The sequence below is a fragment of the Taudactylus pleione genome, unplaced genomic scaffold, assembly GCF_031769625.1.
Source record: "Taudactylus pleione unplaced genomic scaffold, aTauple2 ptg000462l, whole genome shotgun sequence".
Lineage (NCBI taxonomy): Eukaryota > Metazoa > Chordata > Amphibia > Anura > Myobatrachidae > Taudactylus > Taudactylus pleione.
In genome coordinates, this window is record NW_028284864.1 from 767,159 (window position 1) to 791,609 (window position 24,451).

General features: G+C 42.3%; 1 protein-coding gene across 1 annotated transcript in view; it reads right to left on the reverse strand.

The window, feature by feature from the left end:
- The window catches only part of MYBPC3 (myosin binding protein C3), a 165,698-nt gene that overhangs the window by 19,193 nt on the left and 122,054 nt on the right, over positions 1-24,451 (reverse strand). Inside the window, exons 20-25 of the mRNA XM_088448639.1 lie at positions 15,962-16,121; positions 14,821-14,925; positions 13,477-13,665; positions 4,712-4,846; positions 2,393-2,560; positions 617-705 (exon numbers count right to left, since the gene is read on the reverse strand). Coding sequence (XP_088304765.1) covers positions 617-705; positions 2,393-2,560; positions 4,712-4,846; positions 13,477-13,665; positions 14,821-14,925; positions 15,962-16,121 — 846 coding nt within the window. The remainder of the gene's footprint in view (positions 1-616; positions 706-2,392; positions 2,561-4,711; positions 4,847-13,476; positions 13,666-14,820; positions 14,926-15,961; positions 16,122-24,451) is intronic.

The following is a 24,451-nucleotide window of genomic DNA, read 5'->3' on the forward strand; positions in this document are numbered from 1 at the left end:
AGGGAGATGGGACAGAGATTAAAAATATATATTTTGTGTTTACAGATTCTTTTATGAGCAGAAGAGTAAATCTGCCTGCGCCTTGGAGTTATGTATCAGATCATTATGTCTGTATTATTGGCTTTAAATACCCCCAGGCGTTTTCAGGCCTGAATTTCTGATAAGAAATAGAAGTGTATCTTTAAAAAAAAAAAAAACCTACAAAACTAAGGGGTCTATTTACTAAGCAGTGTTAAGAGACAGAGTGAAAAGTGATATGGTGCCAGCCAATCAGCTCCTAACTGCCGTCTCACAGGCTGTGTTTGAAAAATAACAGTTGGGAGCTGATTGGCTGGTACCTTATTACTTTTCACTCTGTCTCCTAACACTGCTTAGTAAATAGACCCCTAAACCTTGAAAAGATTTAGGGGCAGATGTACTAAGCTCTGGAAAGTGATAAACTATCAACCAATCAGCTCCTAACTGTCATTTTTCAAACACAGCCCGTAATATCACTTTCTAGAGCTTAGTACATCTCCCCCTTAATTGTATAACTGTAGCCTAGTTGTCAACCCTACATGAAAACCACCCCTGCAGGTGACGTGTATAATTGCACAGCTGCACACTCATATAGTACCTGGAAGGGTATGACAATGTTCACTGTCTCACCGACTCTCTTCAGAAACTTCTGTCTCAGGTAACGTGGGAGCCAGATCTTTGGCCGTTCTGAAGAAAAATGATATGGTTAGAATGTTGGTATTAATCAGAGTTTAGGTTATTATACGGCTATACGCACACAGGGTCACCAACATCAGGCATTCAAATCACCGGTAACGTGCGTCGGCTAAGCATAGAGAGAGAGTCTCTTCTACGCATACTGGGGCTGATTCTGTTTCGCACGGATCTCTGATCACGGATGCAAATGGCGAGTCTTTGCCTACAGCACATGCGCGCATGCAAATTTACACATTTTCTGCAAGTGTCCGTCCTATCCGGAGTCAAACGCAACTTAGCCGGATCTGCCTTTCCTTGAAATAGGGCGTTTCAGGGCTGGTACTGGGTGATGTGTGTACGGGGCAGGGAAGACTGTGTCTGACGGATCTGTTGCACCTAGGATGGGCTGGAGCAAAGGCAGATGCTAATGATGACAGTTGCGACGGCTGGCATAAGATTAATGGGCAGCACCACTTTCTGATTGCAAACCCACGATCCCTGGCATTAGTTGCATGGATCCTGGCATTAGCATAAAGTAGTAAATCAGGTTCCCCAGCTGCCACCAGCTACAGCCACTTGCGATTCACAATCAGCCCCAATGTAAGATTATGCACTGTACACAGACGTGCGCTCTGACAAGCGAGCACTTAGCATCCCATCATTGCGGCGGGGTATATGTAATAGGCTGCGAGTTGCAGGCAGCTGGAGGTATCAGCGCTTTTAGCAGCTGTATTTTAAGTGGTCATTTTTTTAAAAGTCAAAACCTGGTTGTTTTTGTTCAATGCCCATGTATTAAGCCCAGACTGTGATACACGGCAACAGTGGCATTGCCCTGACTGTGACACTAGCTGAGTGTTTAAGCTTTGTTTGTTTTTTATAGCCATTAACATATGGAAAACGAGGCTAATTGTAAAATGGGAGCATCCTTAACCTGGGCCTGTAGGGAGCTCCATGCCTGCCAGGAAGCAGAAGCCACATCCCCAACATGGAGTGTCCATGCCCCTCAAGTGGCATTGATATTCACTATGGGTCATTACCATTACCACACCCCCACCCTTGGCCACTCCCCCTAGTTTAGGGGCCTGAAAGATCTCATAGAAACCCTAGATAGGTATTATAGTTTGAAAGCTCCAGCATTGTCTGCAATATGATGTGAATGACTATACTCTGTCTAGCGCTGTGTAATATGTGGAACTATGGGCTTGTACATGACCTTGGGCAAATATAAAGTATATTTTGCTTTATTATCTAGCGTTTGCTATGTGTGCTCTCTGGATAAAGCTGCTTCCAATGCATAGAGAACAGCAGAGCTGTACCGTACACCAGGTTCACCAAAAAAAACAAAAACCAATGTGATGTAAATTTAGGGTTAAAAACAAAGAAAGAAATCAAAGTGATGAAACAATGTATTTAGTAAATGTAAGAGGTGACCTTATATTGGTATTTTATCTTTTAAAAAATGAAGATGGGAAACGCCACAAGACCGAGCATCAGACAAGTGTTTGTATGACTGAGCTCCCAATTTGGAAACAGGATACGTTAATGGACACCGTACTTGCAGTTGAAACATCTCTCTGCGCTATAAATAGTTTTTTTTCGTGACATGTAATGACATCATGTTGTTTGCATTCTGTACTAATCTGCATTGCAAACTGTGGTCTGTGCCTCCAATATAGGTTAGGGCCCCTGCTGCACTCACGCATGATCTCTCGGATGGTCACAGGCTCCTTCATGGTGCATGGCTCACTGGGTCCTGCCAGGTTAAATGCCCGGACCCTGAAGGTCAGTCTCTCCCCAGTGGGCAGGTCTCGGATCACAGTAGATGTCCTTTCAGTCAGGCCTTGCATTGCGGGGATCCATTCAGAGGCTGCACAAATACAACAATTTCCCAGTCAGGCTTCATACAAACAGGGGACAAGGTGCAGGTGTATAAATAAAATTGAAGTGTATCAGTATTGGAAAGCGTGAAGCATAAAAATACTGTACAGCGGGCTCAGGAAGAAATAATCCGGGCTGGCACGGTAATGTGTGTGTTGACAAATTGCATTCGGCTTAATGGAACAGTTCGGTGGTGGGTATAAAATTTATACTATAAATAAAACCTACACACATTAGCAAAGAATGCACACACCACTAGATTTCTGATATATCGAGCAAACGCTTTTGTGTTGGATCCCTGCACTTGCAGTCAGGATTCTGGATGCATGAATATATGGGTCATTATTTTACACATGGAAACCAGGAGTGCCCCTCATCACTCAGATGTATTCCAGGCAGCTGCGGATAGCCACATGGCATCTTTGCATGTTGGGCACTCTGGCACACCTTACTTTGGCAGCTCGCTGTGTCAGGCAGCAAAGACCGCAGACAAGGGCACAGTGAGTGTCGGGAGAGCCCAGCGTGTGTCCTGCTCGACTGACATTACATTAATCTCAGCTGTGCAGAAGCCAGAAGTAAATGGATCCAGTGTGATAAGGCATTGAGCTGAAAAGCTCAGGTAACACCTGATTACAGATAGCAGGGAAAACCAAGCCAGGATTGCAATTAGTCTGCAAATTCCTTGGCTCCCTACTGTGTCCCATAGTGTGCTGACTACAGACACACTGGAGTGTTTAACATGGCAGAGCCCCAGTTTTTTGAGAGGCAATGAGGAACTTAAGATGGTACGCTATTCAGATGCTTTTCTCTTGTAGTGTCAGAGGACATTTGAGGTAATCCATTGCCTACCTATCAGGTCAATAATAACAGGCACTAGATCCATCACTGAGCATTTAATAGACCCTTGTAATGTCAGTAATTAGCTCAGTGACCATCAGGAATAAGAGACTGGATTAGACGGAAGGCAAAGTTAGCAAGTGACGGGGACCAGGATTTATCAGGGGGCACAGGGCACTATGTAGGAATTATAATTATAGAACGCTGATATAGCCACACAGCTAAATCTAAGCAAACCAGCATTTTGCAGGCACAGTTGCCCAACAAAGCCTTTTGCAATTATACAGTCAGCAAATGTAACCTAGGAGCTATTTTTGACACAAGTGTGATTAAGTAGAGAGATGGATAAAAAAAAAAAGGTACATTGTGGATTAAAAAAATGCAGCGGGTCCTTAACATGCATTGGGTACTGTATAATTGTGGGTACTGTGTAATTCTTTTAAAAATAGGGAAATATCCCGCCATAGTAATAACTATAGGACAGGGCAATATGTCTTTTATAGGAGACTCCAGAAGCTGAATGTTCTTCTGCACACAATGACTGTGCCAGGTAATAACAGGCTTGTGGTAGTGTTATGCTGGTGTCACACGGGCTGATTCTGTCACCAGTTGAGTGGTAAATGATAGGTTATGTTTCAATTTAGCCACTCACGTGGGTACCCAAGCTAGACGGATTGATTGCCATGTTACAGAATCACATTTGGCCTTATTAGTTAGGTTGGCAGACGACTGCTCATGCAAACAACTGGGTGTAACCTGAAACTGGGTTGATGGGCATGCCCGAAAAGTATCAGATTATTTCTTAAGCTGCATACACACACAACGATTTTGTTACCAACGATTTTATGAACAATTTTATGAACGATTTTCTGTCAGATTATCTGTCAGATTTTTTAAAGTGTAATGAACGATTTTTTTGAACTACAAACGATTTTTGCATATTCCCTTAATGAAAATCGTTCAGTTGACAAGTCTGACTGAACTACAAACTACAAACGTGAACGCGCATGAACGATAATCGTTCATCGTTTGACTCAGAAAGTGAACAATTTTTTCAAATGATTATCGTTAAACGATATCGTTTAACAATAATCGTTCAAAAAATCGTGTGTGTATGCAACTTTATACTTTTTTTTTTTTGGGCAATATAATCACACGGGCTATTATTAAACCTTCACTAAAATAATATGGAGCTTTAAATTGAAAGCGATGATTAAAGGATCAATATTTCACACCGACCATGGTTTAGAAACCCTGACACAAGAGTGTCATTTTAACTTAAGTATGTGAGTGAAAGACTTACAGCCCTCCTTGCAGTATTCCACACTGTAGCCGTCCAATCCTCCGGCACCAACTCTCTCTGGTGGTCGCCATTTTAGTGTAATGCTGGTGTCACTGACATCATCCACTGTCAGATTAGTGGGTTCACTGGTAGGAGCTAGACGGACAGAAAAGTAATACAACATATAATTACTAATACAGCATGGAGAATACCTGACTGGATATGCACCAGAATGAATCATCATTTGTGGGAAGGATACATGCCTGACAGTAAGGATACAGGGCCTGTTTCAGACCCGCTCGCGAGCGCTATCCGCTCACAAGTGGGTCGATGGTGGCCCAGTGCACATGCGCAGGAAGGAGCCGGCTCCGTCGTGCGCATGCGCGAGACCCGGATAGCGACGGGCAATCCGTCGCTCCGGGTCTTGCACCAAAGGGGGCGGGCTGTCGATGTTGAGTGACAGCACGCCCCCTTTGGTGGGCGGGCCGGGGGAGTGGCTGCCCAAACTGAGGCGTTCCCATGTGAACGCCTCCGTTTGGGGGCAGCCCCACTGACATCATTGTGAGAGCCGAAAGCTCTCTGGGGCTTGCGGCAACGAGACCCTACCACAAGGGTCTTGTCGCAAGCTCGATGGTCTTGACCATCGCGACCGTCTTCCTGCCCGCTCGCTATAGCTGTGGGTGGTCACCCACAGCTATGCGAGCTCTAAAAAACAAGAAGGCCGGCCCTGATTCAGAGAGAGCGCTCTGTCAGAGCGTCCAGCTCTGAATCAGGGCCACTGTTTTATGTCATCATGCTTATTACTGTATATGCAGTGGTGTATCTATAATGGGTGCAGGGTGTGTGGTGCACATGGTCCCCACACCGCACACCCTGCACCCATTCAAAAGACTTTCCTTGTGCGGTGGCTGTGAGAAATGACAGGAAAAATGGCTCCGGGCGTGGTAGAACCTGTCACTGTGCACATGGGCCGGCGTGAAGGGTGAGGGGCCCTCGGACATTGCACACGGGGCCCCTCTCCTCATTTATCAAGCTTATTTTTCATAAAATGATGTTGAAATTGCCGTTTCTGCATCATTTTATGAACTGTTGCTAATGTACTAATAGCACAATGCAGGTGCTTTCACAGAAAACTCCAGCAAAGTGCTAATTAGTACCGCAGATCGCAGTTCTCATTATTATCAATGGGGACTACGATCTTAGCCCTATATACCAAACTCCAAAAAAAGAAGCTTTTCGGAGATTGGCCCCTGTAGTTTGCACCATCTTTACATGGTGTAAACTGCTTTAAGCCTATAGATGCTTACTAGCAGGAGAGAGGTCTTCCGATTTCTCTCCCGCAGCCACCGGCCGGGGCCGGAGGCAGGTGCTGCTCGCAGACGCAGTGTCAGCTTCCCCCCGGAGAAGTCTTTCACAAAATGTCGGGGATATAACTCGCAGGAGCAGCGTTTACAGCCACCACTGTCCCTGCTTGTTCCCCTTGTACATAGCAGGGATATTTTCTTAAAGATTAAAATATCCGCCACGATACGGATCCCTAATAGTCACAGCAGCTCTGCGATTATTAATACATAGGCCCCTTTAAGAGGATTTACAGTATATACAGTGATACATTCTGTGTCATTTATAATAATAGCCTAACAGTTGTGAATGACACAATGTTTTGCCATTTTTTTATTTATTTAAATGTAGTAAAATTGCCCATATAGTTTTCCCAGGTTCAAATCCACCTTGGTATAAGCTTGGTATAGCTTGTGCGCTATAGACTAGTTGGATATTACAATTCTCTCCTCAATAAAAAAAAAAAAATCCACATAAAGAAAACATGAGTAGCATTAATATATCATGTATGTACTGGGAAGATGCATCAGTACCGTGAGTTTATATATTCTAATCAGAACAAGATAATTACTGCACACATAACACATAAAAAAAGGAAACAAAATCTAAAAACAAAAATAAGACCTTATACAGCCAGATAATTATTATTGAATGGTCTCATTTGACAACTGTCTTTGTCCTCTACTATTATGTCATTCTGCAAACAAACTATTAAATCATCATTGTAATACACGACTCATTTTCCAGTATTTATATCAATAGCCAGACAACCTTTGGAGCACCAGGAAAATACTCCAATTCAATTCCAAAAAGGTCATTTTAAGGATACAATACACTAGTCTAAATCAAACAAGCTATTAAAAAGAACTCACGGTCGTACACCAGCTGTTACCATGTCGCAAACTTCACATGAATAGGAAATTAATGAATTTCATGGTGTAAAACACAACAGGTTCCAAACATTCCTTAGTAGTTTCACCAGATGGCCTCAACCCAACACAGCCGGAACCCTCAGAATCAAGATGCATTCAATATCCCAATTTGCATAGTAATTAAAAAAAAAACAGCCCTGACCTAAAACTTCTTGTTTAGGTTTGTGCCTCCTGGTTGTCCTTGGGGAGTCTGCTGGCGCAGGCTCCTCAGTTTTGGACACACGAGTCATGGTGGATCTGCTGGGCTCTCAGATGCTGAAACCAAACTCTTCAGCTCACGGCACAAGTGTAAGGATGGTAGAGGAAACACTGGGCTGTAATAACCCAGGATTTGTACAAGTGGAGGAGAGAAGGGAGGATGATCTCAACAGAGACCCCAACAGCCCACCCCTTCTCCATAGGAAGATACATTTCTTTCAACTCTCTCCGAGCCTTGATCCTCAATCACCCTTATGCTCTCACCTCTAAATATAGCAAACACATTCCCATCAGCACATTTATGAAACTAAAGCCAGACAAGGAATGATAATTTCCCCCCAAAAAAAAATTTGAGAAAAGGAATGCATACAGGGACTAAGTAAGGAAAATAGAGATTATCCCAAACATTGCTAAACAAAGTTTTTGCATTCTTATATATATAATTATGACGTGCATCCAGGGTATGTTGGATGCATGTCATCTTAATGAGTGACCTCAGTGTCATTATGTGCAAGGTGACTTTAGGCAATATTTTATGATAAGATACAAATTATCAGAGCAATTTGGAGATTATAACAGATGCCGCAACGGATCCCATGAGTGTCACAGAGATCTGAGTCATCTGTAATATAAAATTATATTACACTCTACAAGAAGGAGCTTTATTGAGGGTGTTTAAAATAACATAGCTCTGTTTAAAACGTCAAATATATTCTCTACCACCTGCATCAAGACCGTGATAAAGGTCGGCGTCTTCCCCCAAAATAACCTGTTCCGGCCAGGCACACAAATTCCTAAAAATAGAGCAAACAAAGGGGGCACCACATCGTGAATTAAAAGATAAAAAATTTTTTATTCAACAATTACATCTGACTGCAAAGTGCATTCGTACCAACGCTGGCGGTTCATCCACTGCAGGTAATATAGCATGAACCAAAGACCTCCAGCAAACAGCAGGTTCTTGTAATCCTCGTCTCTACGCCAAGCCATGCCCATACGCGTTTCGTCACTAGGACTTTGTCAGACGAAGTCCTAGTGAAGAAACGCGGAGGGACGTGGCTTGGCGTAGAGCCGAGGATTACAAGAACCTGCTGTTTGCTTGAGGTCTTTGGTTCATGCTATATTACCTGCGGTGGATGAACCGCCAGCGTTGGTACGAATGCACTTTGCAGTCAGATGTAATTGTTGAATAAAATTTTTTTTATCTTTTAATGCACGATGTGGTGCCCCTTTTGTTTGCTCTATTTTTAGAAATATATATATATATTTTTTATATTGTTTCTTTGTTTGTTTCTAACCAGTGATGTGCTGAGAAAGTTCGGGATAGCAATCAGGCTTGCCCAGCACTGTAGCCGGGCTCACCGGCGCCCCGTGCTGGCCCCGACCAAGAACATGTGACGCCTGGCAAGGAGGCGGGGCCGCAGGTAGGAGGAAGTATACAAATGCTCGGCGCTTTGGGCAGTTCCATACAATGCAGGACACTTGCCTGGAGCATCCTTTGCACGCTCCGAGCAGCACTTAAGCAGTGCTCCTGGCCACAGGGTGCCATTCCAGAAGACCTGCTAGCCAGATGCCGTGGGTGCTGCTCCCAGGACTCTGCGCCCTTGGCGACAGCACCGCTCGCACACCCCTCCTTACCGCCCTGGCCTGCCACCAGTGGTACCATAGACAGTGCATAAAAGGGGCAGATTATAAGGTTTTGTTTTGTAATATGAAGCAGCTGGACCCACAAGTCATTTGCCAGTGACACAGGCTGTAGTAAAGACAATGAACGATGCAGAGTGATTCTCATCTCCCTGGCAATGCTGCCTGGCAGCGGTAAGGCTGAACTTACTGCTCCACCGGCAACTTACCACTTTGCCGCCCAGTCTAGATGCATATGTGTACCTAAGAGTGGGTTTTGCCAGGTTCACACATGTGCAGTGGACTGGAAGCTCGGACTGAGTCTTATAGATCTAATTTCATTAAAAAAAACAAAACAAAAGTAAATTAAAAAAAAAATAAAAAAATTTGTAAGCAAATTTTTTTTTCCAGGAAAAATAGTATTTAAATAAATAAATAAAGAAAGAAATCATTGTTTTGCTGGCCTGAGATAGTGATAGCAATAGGAGGATTGCTGCAGCAGACGTACCGCCACAATTTTCCTTAAATAGGCCACTCCTGCAATATAGTTTGGATAGCGGATTATAGAACCCGCCGACTGCCGGCGCTAATCTTTTACTAAGAATCCATAACTATATTGAAATTGCCCATTTTCGGCATATCTCCCGATAAATAGATTACTGAATCTGGCCAAGGTCATTATCAAAAAATAAATAAAAAACTATAATTCTCTAAACTATGAAAAAAGTCATATGAAAATACACTGGAAGCGAGGTCAAGTGGCGCCTTTGGTGTTCGCTCTGAATTTTGGCAAATGCCATCCCTACCTGGTTCTCATTGCCCAAAAAATCATTTTAGGTGAAAAAAATACTACAGGGTACAAAATTGTGCAGTGATAAGTAAATGAAGTACAAATTCCATTGTGCCCAGATCCAGCTGCATATTAATATTCTGTAATTGCCAAATGATTTACTGCTGCAAGGCAGCAGGCGTACGCGGACAGTAATCCAATCCATGTAAGAGAAATGTTTGGCCTAGCCTATTTGTCTGTCTGGTATGTCTCCAGTTACACAACCTGAAACCCTAGTGGCTGTGACTGATGGTTGAGTAGACTGTCTTCATAGACAACAAGCTGGTGATAGCTCACGAGTAGCTGAGAGGACAGTGAAAGGTTCCATGTGAAAACTTGGGGGACATCAGAACATCATATGAATAGGCTCAATGGCTGCTGCCATACAGTATTAATCCGAATCATACCATAACAATTCTTAAAGTAAGACTATCTACACCGCAAGATTTGACCTAATAGGAAAGCCTATATTAAAAGAATTTTGTTGAATACTGAACTAAATCTAAACCCTATTATACATATAGGTGCCAAAATAATCATTATTACGGTAGTCCTCATATAGACACAGCAATTGACACCTTGCTGTATTTGGGGGCGGCGACCAAGATCGTTCTACGAAACGGGGAGGGGGGGTGGGTCGCCTCAGTTTTGTAGATGTGCCAAGTCCAAGGTCCTGAACCTGGCTGAGAGGTTCTGACGACGAGGTTAAGTAACCTTTGGCTTATGGAGCCTGGCTGTGGTGATCCGAAGAAGTATCTACAGACACTTCACCCGGATCGCAGATGCCTACAGCAGGTGTCTATTTCCTGCAGATACCTCTGGCTGCATTTGCATCTTAGTTGGATGGTATTACATAGCCTCTCCCTTGCATCATGCCTTACCATGGATGGCAGCAGACTACAGCAAAGGCTATTTTGAAATCGTAGTACCTTTATGGTGTCGTACAAGTACTCATTTTACTGGATGTGTGTTAGAGAGGTCACCTAAACGATGTTTCTGCTGCGGCTCTAACAGACTGAACATAGAGGTAATAATAATATTCACACCCCTTCAGAAACCATACAGTACATGTTTGATTGAGATCTGGAATGTTGGTCATTAAATTGCGAAGGACAAAAATTCACTTATTGTCGCAACTAGCATTAAGCTGATATCTGAAGCGCAAGTAGTTTATTACTGTACTTCTTAAAGTCATGTTGATGACATTAATTTAAAAAACAAAAACAAAAAAAAAATGGTATTTTTATTTATAGGATTTAGAAAATTTGCCAATAATTATTTACATTTTATCCAACCCAAAAATATAATTTACAGTGTAAAATTCAATAGAAAAAAATGGTAAATAGTGATTTCTGGCGCAAAAGATTTTTTTGTGTCTGCCCAATCCTCTTTACCAGGACCTGCCCAATCAGGTGTAGAATCAGTAAGTATATATTGGAAAAAAAAAAAAGGATTAAAGGCGATACAGATACTTTCAACAAGACAAAAAAATAAATTCTAGACCTATGACATATTGGAGCTCATTCAGCTGAGCACTCACGACCGACTCGATGTTGCCCCACAGCGCATGCGCACGACGGAGCCGGCTCCGTCGTGCGCATGCGCGAGACCCGGCTAACGATGGGTGATACGTCGTTAGGGTTCTTGTCGTAGACGGGGCGAGCTGTCGATGTTGAGTGACAGCTCGCCCCGTTTTCTGGGCGGGCCGGGGGCGTGCCTGGCCAAACGGAGGTGTTCCAGTAGGAACGCTTGCCGTTTGGGGGCGGCCCCACTGACATCATCAGTGATGTCAGTGGGGAGCTTCCTGCTCGATCAGAGCAGGAAGCTCCCTGGGGCTTAAGGTTGACGAGACCCTACCTTAGGGTCTCGTCGTAAGCTCCGATGGTCGCGATGGTCTTGACTATCACGACCATCACCCTTGTTGGTCGTTAGAGCTGTGGGTGTTAACCCACAGCCTAACGACCGTCATGGAGGCGGCCGTTCAGGATGCAAGCGGCCGCCCTGTTTCAGAACGACCGCTTGCATCCTACGACCGCCTCTGAATGAGGCCCATAGAGTCCTAATTGAAACAAGTTATACTTATACCACAGGTCATCACATACATTGGTTCTGTTAACTTGATCAAAATTTTCAATGATGGTCAATACATGACCATGGCTATGTACAAAAACATTTTAGGTTCCTCAGCATCCTGCCTGGTCTTCATGCAGTGGATGAGGAGTGACAGGCGTGGGCAAAACAGATTTGTGTGGAATGTAACTTAGGGAGTGTGATAGACTTGTGATATTTTTACCCTTTTCATATTGCACATTTTCTTAGAACATCAATTAGGAGCATACTGTATACCCCTCCCCCCCCTTATTTATAAGAAAGAGCAGGATGTGGGCATGTTCTTTGAAATGTGATTGGTGGGTAAATAGAGGCACTAACACAGATGAAGAACTAGTGCGGGGTCTGCAGTTTAAAAATAAAATGAAAAAAAAAAAGAGGATCGTAGCAGAACTTTTTGAAAGGTGAGGTCACTGTGCTCAGCTTACTCAGCCTAGTACCATACACAGAGAGGGCGACAGTCATGAGACATCCCTGTCAGCACAGGATGAGGTTATGTTTCAAAGGCACGAATAGATGTCCCATAAATGGAGTTTTAATATTTGTGTAATGTTCTGCCGGGCTGGACACACCTATTTTTGTAGATTTTTGTTATTAATTTCTACTTATTCCTTTGATGACATCAGGTAGTTTGAACCTTCAGCATACACGCAACCATCCCAATTTTGGTGGGACAGGCCCGCTTTTCAAGCACTGTAGCACAGTCCCACCGTTGGGCCGCAGTGTCCCAAGAGGCAGAATGGTTAGGGGGCACTCTCATTTATCCAGGGCCGTTGAGGCAGCCTCAGGGCCTGAGAACCGAAGGGGGAGTGGTCAAATCGGGAGGCACGGCTACGCCCCCTCCAGAACAACTAATAGAAAATATTATGTGTGGTCCGGGAAGTGGCTCCATGCACTGCAAAGGAAGACAGCAGCTGTCCTGGAGCCCCCACCAGCAGTGACCTAAAAATGTTCATTGGCGTATTCTACATTGATGAACCCCCATTACAAGTGCAAGCACCAGTGAGCAACCAGTGTAATCCACCAGTATAATATAGCCGTTTCTATTAGATCAGCTTTTGCATTAGCTTTGAGTTGCCCACGCATGCAGTATAAATGGATCTTTTTACTCTTCTATCCTTTTTTGATCTGTCTGAAAGGGTGACGTCAGAGGAATTACTTATTACAATTACTAAAGTGAATAGAGCTTCTACATTTAGCACAATGGTCCTCATTTAGCATTGGGAGCAAATCCAATTAAAATGTGCAGGCAGATGTAGAGGGTAGACTCACCTTAGCTCAACTCTAAATTTAAAATGAATCTGCCCATATTACAAGTTTTTAGCTGTTTTTATCAATTTTAAGGAAATGCAAAACCAAACCAAAACACTTGAGTGTGTTTTGTCAAAGTGAAAACATGGGGGCTTACGCACATCTCTATTTTAAGAGCATCCTACATGAAAGTCAAAATTCTACAGTATATGCCTGGAGTTTAGTTTTACCGACATTCATAATGTCGATATTAATTATCTAGACACCATAATGTTGACAGACACGTTCAGAATGTTGACAACCATAATGTCGATTATGAAAACTGCCAACACTGGCAAAAAATTTCCACATGTTCAAAATGTCGACATTGAAGATGTCGAAAAATGTTGACACCCAATTTTCAGCCTAACGCCTAAACCTAATCTCCAACCCTTGTATAGTGATGTATATTGAATAACAGTTATGTGAGGGTGAAAAAAAATCCCCACTTTTGGCCAACTTACCGATTGGCATGAATGGCTGTGAGGGCTGGCTGGGACGGGACATGCCGATGGCATTTACGGCATAGATACGTATCTCATATATCGCTCCTTCAATCATTCTCTTGGATTCATAAGTCAGTTCATTGACCAGATCATAGTTGAGCCGCATCCATCGGAAGCTCTTCTTCTTCTTCCTCTCCAAAATGTAACCTACGGGTGTGAGGCAAATTCAGTGAATGTATTTCATATGGGCGAAGTGGTAGCAATAGAAGAACAAATTATTATATGTAGCTGTAAGTTATATCTGTATTGCTGCTCCCAGTGGTAAACATAAGTCAACACCCATTGCTGGAAAATGACTATTCAGACATTATTGATGTTATTAGAACCATGGAGAGCTCCAGCACTTAGCGCCTAAACATGACATTGATGTGGCCACCCTGCCTCCTCTACATATGTTCTTTAAGGAAGGTGGAGGAGAAGCTAACTTGTTGAAACTTTTTGCATATGTTGTTTATATATGAATAAATTATAAAACTATATTGGATGTACAAGCACAAATTTAAGCCATTTGTCTATTATATACACCTGGGACCTCTTGCATACTTGGATTTGTCATTGCATTATGTGATTTAGTTATGCACTTTATTGTTTATACAATAAAATGATTTACATTAATACAATTTTACAGTTCCTGGAACACTACATAAGTGTAAACTATACAGTAACCCATACCAACCAATCAGATGCATGATTGCAATAGACCAAAGTCAAATGCAATTTCATTCATATAGGCCATTGCACCGATTAGGGCTGAATGCAATTAGCACAGTTTAGTTACCGAGGGTGAAAAAGGGAGATAGCCTCGGGCTATCCTTTAATGCCCCACGCCATTCAGTTAGAGTCCCTTTTTACTCGTGAGGCTTTTTAACACCTGTCAAATCAACGTGTTAACAGGCGTTAACATATGTTAATAGGCGTTAACACATAGAATCAGTGATTAGTTCACAGAACTATGCGTTAAGTGCATCGCTTCACCCGTTGGTTATCTCCGATAAGTGCAGCCTGCCAACTGCCTTCAGGGCTAACTGGACACCCCCGGGGATGAATTAGCATGCGGTAAGTTACGGCGGCTAATTTCATTTCCCCTCCCAGGTCATATGCTCTTGGTTCAATGTCTGAATTGTCTTTTCAAGCTTCATCCATTGCTGATTAATAAAGGTATATTTATAGTTTATACTGCATTATAACAAAAACATTTACTTTGTAAGGAATTTGAAGCACTTTGCCAGGTACTGCCTCAGACACCACAGTGGAAATAGTGGAAACTTTATTGTTACTGTTGCTTTTTGGAATTGCACTTACCCATGAGTGGCATGCCCCCATTATACTTGGGTGCCTCCCATTGTACTGTACAGAAATCCTCTCCAATATTAAGGATCTTGGGGGACTCGGGGGGGTCTGGAACCTCTGTAAAAAGAAACAGTGAGAATTGTTACATGGTCTGTAGAAGACTCTTTTTGAAAATTGCTATTATAACAAAGCAAGACATAAGTGAACCTCAGGCAATAATATATAACAATGTGGAAGATGCCATGGTTGGAGGGTACATTATGGCAGACCATGGGTGTACTAACAGACCATAGAGAATTTCTGGCAGACCATTGGTGGGCTAACAGACCATAGAGTATTACTGGCAGACCATGGGTGGGCTAACAGACCATAGAGGATTACTGGCAGCCCATGGGTGAACTAACAGACCATGGAAGATTACTGGTAGACCATGGGTGAGCTAATAGACCATGGAAGATTACTGGCAGACTATGGGTAAGATAACAGACCATGGAAGCTTACTGGCAGACTATGGGTAAGATAACAGACCATGGGGAATTATTGGTATGCCAGTAGTGGACAAACAGTCCATGGAGGATTACTGGCAGATCATGGGTGCGCTAACAGACCATGGAGGATTACTGGCAGACCATGGATAAACTAATAGACCATGGAAGATTACTGGCAGACTATGGGTGGGCTTACAGACATGGGGGAATTGTTGGTAGGCCAGGGGTGGACTAACAGTCCATGGAGGATAACTGGCAGACTATGGGTGAACTAACAAACCATAGTATTATTGGCAGACAATGTGTGGACTAACAGACCATAGAGGATTACTGGCAGACCATGGGTGAACTAATAGACCATGGAAGATTACTATCAGACCATGGGTAGACTAGCAGACCATGGAGGATTATTGGCAGACAAAGGATGTACTGGAGACCATGGAGGATTACTGACAGATCATGGATGGGCAATGTTTGGCCTGGGGTGCCTTACTTCCTATGGATCACAGAAATAAAGAAGTTTGCTCGTACACAACCAAATCTGCATAAAATATCTAGATTATAAAATATGTTAAATTTCACTTGCAAATATCTAACAAGTGTAAAAATGGCAACATTCTTCTCTTAGTGCCTTGTGAGATTGTGCGATCTCTTTGGTGACTGACCAATGACTTTCACATTGATGGTTGCCTTGTCCTCTCCGGCTTCGTTCTTAACCAGAACAGTATAGGCGCCTTCGTCTAGCTTCTCTGCTCCCTCAATGATGAACACACAGTGGTCTGCGAAGGTCTCCACGTGGACTCTGCCATCAGTTTCTGAAATGAGCTAGGGGTACAGGTATGTAAACCTAAATAGCATTCCAAAGACATCAATTTTCTCTGGGCCACTCAATGAAGAGTAAGGCATGACTGCAAGCATGATGCACACTGGATACACAAGAATGATGCTGTAGATTAACAGGGAAATTGTCAACAACAAACAGAGCATAGTTATTCCACAAAACGGGCACAGGTAACATTGCTCAAACTGCAGCTATACTGCCTATTAGGATGTAAGACAAAAACCCCTCACACCGTATTATGTAGCTTTGTTCCTCGTCCTCTGGAGGGAAGGTGGGGGGAGGAATGGTTGGCACCAGCACACATTTAGGCTTCTGCATCAAGGGATGCCAATGGGTGCCAGGGTTAATAAAATAATTGTGTCTACTGTAGAACAATAAATGTGATCTGTGCCACCTGTATAATATGTACTTACTGTATAATGATAAATGTAATGTACTGTATGTCCCCTGTATAATAGTAATAGGTATAATGTGTGTCCCTTGTATAATAATAAATGAAATATGTATCCCCATTATAATGACAAATGTAATGTGTGCCCCCTGTATAATAATAATAGTGCCCTCTGTATAATAATAAATGTAATGTGTGTTCCCTGTATAATAATAATAGTGCCCTCTGTATAACAATAAACGTAATGTCTGTCCCCTGTATAATAATAAATGAAATGTGTCCCCTGTGTAATGATAAATGTAATGCCTGCCCCTGTATAATAATACATGTAATGTAATGCCTGCCCCCTGTATAATAATACATGTAATGTAATCCCTGACCCCTGTATAATACATGTAATGTAATGTAATGCCTGCCCCTGTATAATAATACATGTAATGCCTGCCCCTGTATAATAATACATGTAATGTAATGCCTGCCCCCTGTATAATAATACATGTAATGTAATCAGTGCCCCCTGTATAATAATACATGTAATGTAATGCCTGCCCCCAGTATAATAATACATGTAATGTAATGCCTGCCCCCAGTATAATAATACATGTAATGTAATGTAATGCCTGCCCCTGTATAATAATACATGTAATGTAATGCCTGCCCCTGTATAATACATGTAATGTAATGTAATGCCTGCCCCTGTATAATAATACATGTAATGCCTGCCCCTGTATAATAATACATGTAATGTAATGCCTGCCCCCTGTATAATAATACTTGTAATGTACTCCCTGCCCCCTGTATAATAATACATGTAATGTAATGCCTGCCCCCTGTATAATAATACATGTAATGTAATGCCTGCCCCTGTATAATAATACATGTAAGGTAATGCCTGCCCCTGTATAATAATACATGTAATGTAATGCCTGCCCCTGTATAATAATACATGTAATGTAATGCCTGCCCCTGTATAATAATACATGTAATGCCTGCCCCCTGTATAATAATACATGTAATGTAATGCCTGCCCCCAGTATAATAATACATGTAATGTAATGCCTGCCCCTGTATAATACATGTAATGTAATGTAATGCCTGCCCCTGTATAATACATGTAATGCCTACCCCTGTACAATAATACATGTAATGTAATACCTGCCCCCTGTATAATAATACTTGTAATGTAATCCCTGCCCAGTGTATAATAATACTTGTAATGTAATCCCTGCCCCCTGTATAATAATACTTGTAATGTAATCCCTGCCCCCCGAATAATAATACTTGTAATGTAATGCCTGCCCCCTGTATAATAATACATGTAATGTAATGTAATGCCTGCCCCCTGTATAATAATACATGTAATGTAATCCCTGCCCCCTGTATAATAATACTTGTAATGTAATCCCTGCCCCCTGTATAATAATACATGTAATGTAATGTAATGCCTGCCCCCTGTAAAATAATACTTGTAATGTAATCCCTGCCCCCTGTATAATAATACATGTAATGTAATCCCTGCCCCCTGTATAATAATACTTGTAATGTAATCCCTGCCCCCTGTATAATAATACATGTAATGTAATGTAATGCCTGCCCCTTGTATAATAATACTTGTAATGTAATCCCTGCCCCCTGTATAATAATACTTGTAATGTAATCTCTGCCCCCTGTATAATAATACATGTAATGTAATCAGTGCCCCCTGTATAATAATACATGTAATGTAATGCCAGCCCCCTGTATAATAATACATGTAATGTAATGCCTGTCCCTGTATAATAATACATGTAATGTAATGCCTGCCCCTGTATAATACATGTAATGTAATGCCTGCCCCTGTATAATAATACATGTAATGTAATGGCTACCCCCTGTATAATAATACATGTAATGTAATGCCTGCCCCTGTATAATAATACAGGTAATGTAATGGCTACCCCCTGTATAATAATACATGTAATGTAATGCCTGCCCCTGTATAATAATACATGTAATGTAATGCCTACCCCTGTATAATAATACATGTAATGTAATGCCTGCCCCAGTATAATAATACATGTAATGTAATGCCTGCCCCTGTATAATACATGTAATGTAATGTAATGCCTGCCCCTGTATAATACATGTAATGTAATGTAATGCCTGCCCCTGTATAATAATACATGTAATGTAATACCTGCCCCCTGTATAATAATACTTGTAATGTAATCCCTGCCCCCCGTATAATAATACTTGTAATGTAATCCCTGCCCCCTGTATAATAATACTTGTAATGTAATCCCTGCCCCCCGTATATTAATACTTGTAATGTAATGCCTGCCCCCTGTATAATAATACATGATTGTAATGTAATGCCTGCCCCTGTATAATAATACTTGTAATGTAATCCCTGCCCCCTGTATAATAATACATGTAATGTAATGTAATGCCTGCCCCCTGTATAATAATACTTGTAATGTAATCCCTGCCCCCTGTATAATAATACTTGTAATGTAATCTCTGCCCCCTGTATAATAATACATGTAATGTAATCAGTGCCCCCTGTATAATAATACATGTAATGTAATGCCTGCCCCCTGTATAATAATACATGTAATGTAATCAGTGCCCCCTGTATAATAATACATGTAATGTAATGCCTGCCCCCAGTATAATAATACATGTAATGTAATGCCTGCCCCCAGTATAATAATACATGTAATGTAATGCCTGCCCCTGTATAATAATACATGTAATGTAATGCCTGCCCCTGTATAATACATGTAATGTAATGTAATGCCTGCCCCTGTATAATAATACATGTAATGCCTGCCCCTGTATAATAATACATGTAATGTAATGCCTGCCCCCTGTATAATAATACTTGTAATGTACTCCCTGCCCCTGTATAATAATACATGTAATGTAATGCCTGCCCCCTGTATAATAATACATGTAATGTAATGCCTGCCCCTGTATAATAATACATGTAAGGTAATGCCTGCCCCTGTATAATAATACATGTAATGTAATGCCTGCCCCTGTATAATAATACATGTAATGTAATGCCTGCCCCTGTATAATAATACATGTAATGCCTGCCCCCTGTATAATAATACATGTAATGTAATGCCTGCCCCCAGTATAATAATACATGTAATGTAATGCCTGCCCCTGTATAATACATGTAATGTAATGTAATGCCTGCCCCTGTATAATACATGTAATGCCTACCCCTGTACAATAATACATGTAATGTAATACCTGCCCCCTGTATAATAATACTTGTAATGTAATCCCTGCCCAGTGTATAATAATACTTCTAATGTAATCCCTGCCCCCTGTATAATAATACATGTAATGTAATGTAATGCCTGCCCCCTGTAAAATAATACTTGTAATGTAATCCCTGCCCCCTGTATAATAATACATGTAATGTAATCCCTGCCCCCTGTATAATAATACTTGTAATGTAATCCCTGCCCCCTGTATAATAATACATGTAATGTAATGTAATGCCTGCCCCTTGTATAATAATACTTGTAATGTAATCCCTGTCCCCTGTATAATAATACTTGTAATGTAATGCCAGCCCCCTGTATAATAATACATGTAATGTAATGCCTGTCCCTGTATAATAATACATGTAATGTAATGCCTGCCCCTGTATAATACATGTAATGTAATGCCTGCCCCTGTATAATAATACATGTAATGTAATGGCTACCCCCTGTATAATAATACATGTAATGTAATGCCTGCCCCTGTATAATAATACAGGTAATGTAATGGCTACCCCCTGTATAATAATACATGTAATGTAATGCCTGCCCCTGTATAATAATACATGTAATGTAATGCCTACCCCTGTATAATAATACATGTAATGTAATGCCTGCCCCCAGTATAATAATACATGTAATGTAATGCCTGCCCCTGTATAATACATGTAATGTAATGTAATGCCTGCCCCTGTATAATAATACATGTAATGTAATACCTGCCCCCTGTATAATAATACTTGTAATGTAATCCCTGCCCAGTGTATAATAATACTTGTAATGTAATCCCTGCCCCCTGTATAATAATACTTGTAATGTAATCCCTGCCCCCCGTATAATAATACTTGTAATGTAATGCCTGCCCCCTGTATAATAATACATGATTGTAATGTAATGCCTGCCCCTGTATAATAATACTTGTAATGTAATCCCTGCCCCCTGTATAATAATACATGTAATGTAATGTAATGCCTGCCCCCTGTATAATAATACTTGTAATGTAATCCCTGCCCCCTGTATAATAATACTTGTAATGTAATCTCTGCCCCCTGTATAATAATACATGTAATGTAATCAGTGCCCCCTGTATAATAATACATGTAATGTAATGCCAGCCCCCTGTATAATAATACATGTAATGTAATGCCTGTCCCTGTATAATAATACATGTAATGTAATGCCTGCCCCTGTATAATACATGTAATGTAATGCCTGCCCCTGTATAATAATACATGTAATGTAATGCCTGCCCCCTGTATAATAATACATGTAATGTAATGCCTGCCCCCTGTATAATAATACATGTAATGTAATGCCTGCCCCCTGTATAATAATACATGTAATGTAATGCCTGCCCCTGTATAATAATACAGGTAATGTAATGGCTACCCCCTGTATAATAATACATGTAATGTAATGCCTGCCCCTGTATAATAATACAGGTAATGTAATGGCTACCCCCTGTATAATAATACATGTAATGTAATGCCTGCCCCTGTATAATAATACATGTAATGTAATGCCTGCCCCCTGTAGAGCAGTGAATATGATACTCACCTTTCATCCATTAGATACAAAAGTAATCCAGTTAGAGCAGACAGGTGGGTTAGCCATCCCCGCCTCCTTTATAGACAGACAGTCAACTGGGAGCATTCTCATTATTATTGTTGTTGTTTACATATTTTACACCATACCATTCAGTTATATAGTCACTGTGGCCCTGATTAAGAGCCAGACGCTCTTTGCGAGCGCTCGCTCTGAATCAGGGCGGCCTGTTTTTTATTTTGGCTGGCCTCCAGGCCGCTTGCTAAGCTGTGTGTGACCACCCACAGCTTTAGCAGGCGGCCAGGTGATGGTTGCGACCATCGCGCTTGCAACGAGACCCTTGTGGTAGGGTCCCGTCCACCGCAAGCCCCAGTGAATTTCCTGCTCTATTAGAGCAGGAAGCTCACTACTGACAACACGGGTGATGTCAGTAGGGCCGCCTACAAACGGCAGGCGTTCCTTCAGGAACGCCTCCGTTTGTCCAGCCACCCCCCCTGCACGCCCACGCAACAGGGCGAGCTGTCAATCACAATCGACAGCCGCCCCGTCTTGTAGTGAGTCCCGCAGCGAGTGAAAATTCACTCGCTATGGGGCTCACACACGCGCTGCCCGGCCATCGACCCGCTTGCGAGCGGTATGCGCTCGCGAGCGGGTCTGAATCAGGCCGTGTATTGGAGCTCAAAAAAATTATTATTTTTTTTTTCATTTGTCTTTTTAATTTGACAAAATGTTCTTATATTCACAGCGTCTCATTCCCAGATTTATTTCCCAGACCTCATCATTAGCGACAGTACATTACAGGCTTGGTCTTTCTGTTGCTCCACCACCTCAATATCAAAACCAACTTGTCAAGTCTGTCTATATATCACACTACTAATTCTATATTACAATTACAATCACATTACTAACCCTATACCACAGCAAGCCTAAACACGATAATCACCTCAGCAAGCCTAAACTCCACAATTACCACAGCAGGCCTAAACTCCACTACCACCTAAACTCATCTACAGCAAGCCTAAACTCCACTACCACCACTGCAAGCCTAAACTCCACTACCACCACTGCAAGACTAAACTCCACTACCACCACTGCAAGACTAAACTCCACTACCACCACAGGAAGCCTAAACTCCACAATCACTACAGCAAGCCTAAACTCCAATACCACCACAGCAAGCCTAAACTCCACTACCACCACAGCAAGCCTAAACTCCACAATCACCACAGCAAGCCTAAACTCCACAATCACCACAGCAAACCTAAACTCCACAATCACCACAGCAAGCCTAAACTCCACAATCACCAAAGTGGGGCCTGAACTCCAGTACCACCACAGCAAGCCTAAACTCCACTACCACCTAAACTCCTCTACAGCAAGCCTAAACTCCACTACCACCACAGCAAGACTAAACTCCACAATCACCACAGCAAGCCTAAACTCCACAAACACCATAGTGGGGCCTGAACTCCAGTACCACCACAGCAGGCCTAAACTCCACTACCACCTAAACTCCTCTACAGCAAGCCTAAACTCCACTACCACCACAGCAAGACTAAACTCCACAATCACCACAGCAAGCCTAAACTCCACAATCACCACAGCAAGCCTAAACTCCACAATCACCACAGCCAGCCTAAATACCACAATCACCACAGCAAACCTAAACTCCACAACCACCACAGCAAGCCTAAACTCCACAATCACCACAGCAAGCCTAAACTCCACTACCACCACAGCAAGCCTAGACTCCACAATCACCACAGCAAGCCTAAACTCCACAATCACCACAGCAAACCTAAACTCCACAATCACCACAGCAAGCCTAAACTCCACAATCACCAAAGTGGGGCCTGAACTCCAGTACCACCACAGCAAGCCTAAACTCCACTACCACCTAAACTCCTCTACAGCAAGCCTAAACTCCACTACCACCACAGCAAGACTAAACTCCACAATCACCACAGCAAGCCTAAACTCCACAAACACCATAGTGGGGCCTGAACTCCAGTACCACCACAGCAGGCCTAAACTCCACTACCACCTAAACTCCTCTACAGCAAGCCTAAACTCCACTACCACCACAGCAAGACTAAACTCCACAATCACCACAGCAAGCCTAAACTCCACAATCACCATAGTGGGGCCTGAACTCCAGTACCACCACAGCAGGCCTAAACTCCACTACCACCTAAACTCCTCTACAGCAAGCCTAAACTCCACTACCACCACAGCAAGACTAAACTCCACAATCACCACAGCAAGCCTAAACTCCACAATCACCACAGCAAGCCTAAACTCCACAACCACCACAGCAAGCCTAAACTCCACAACCACCACAGCAAGCCTAAACTCCATTACCACCACAGCAAGACTAAACTCCACAATCACCACAGAAAGCCTAAACTCTAGAATCACTACAGCAAGCCTAAACAATCACTACAGCAAGCCTAAACTCCAATACCACCACAGCAAGCTTAAACTCCAATACCACCACAGCAAGCTTAAACTCCAATACCACCACAGAAAGCCTAAACTCCACAACCACCACAGCAAGCCTAAACTCCACAACCACCACAGCAAGCCTAAACTCCATTACCACCACAGCAAGACTAAACTCCACAATCACCACAGAAAGCCTAAACTCTAGAATCACTACAGCAAGCCTAAACTCCAATACCACCACAGAAAGCCTAAACTCCACGACCCCCACATCAAGTCTAAACTCCACTACCACCACAGCAAGCTTAAACTCCAATACCACCACAGCAAGCTTAAACTCCAATACCACCACAGAAAGCCTAAACTCCACAACCCCCACATCAAGTCTAAACTCCACTACCACCACAGCAAGCTTAAACTCCAATACCACCACAGAAAGCCTAAACTCCACAACCCCCACATCAAGTCTAAACTCCACTACCACCACAGCAAGCCTAAACTGCACAATCACCACAGCGAGCCTAAACTTCTTGGTTTCAAACTTTTCGAGAGCACTAGAATAACATGTGAATAGCCAAGTATGTAGAGAGCATACATAGCTTGAAATGTCGTCTGTAATACGACATATGGAAAGATATCAGTTTCCTCAGTGACACAGAAGACCTAACACTTCAGA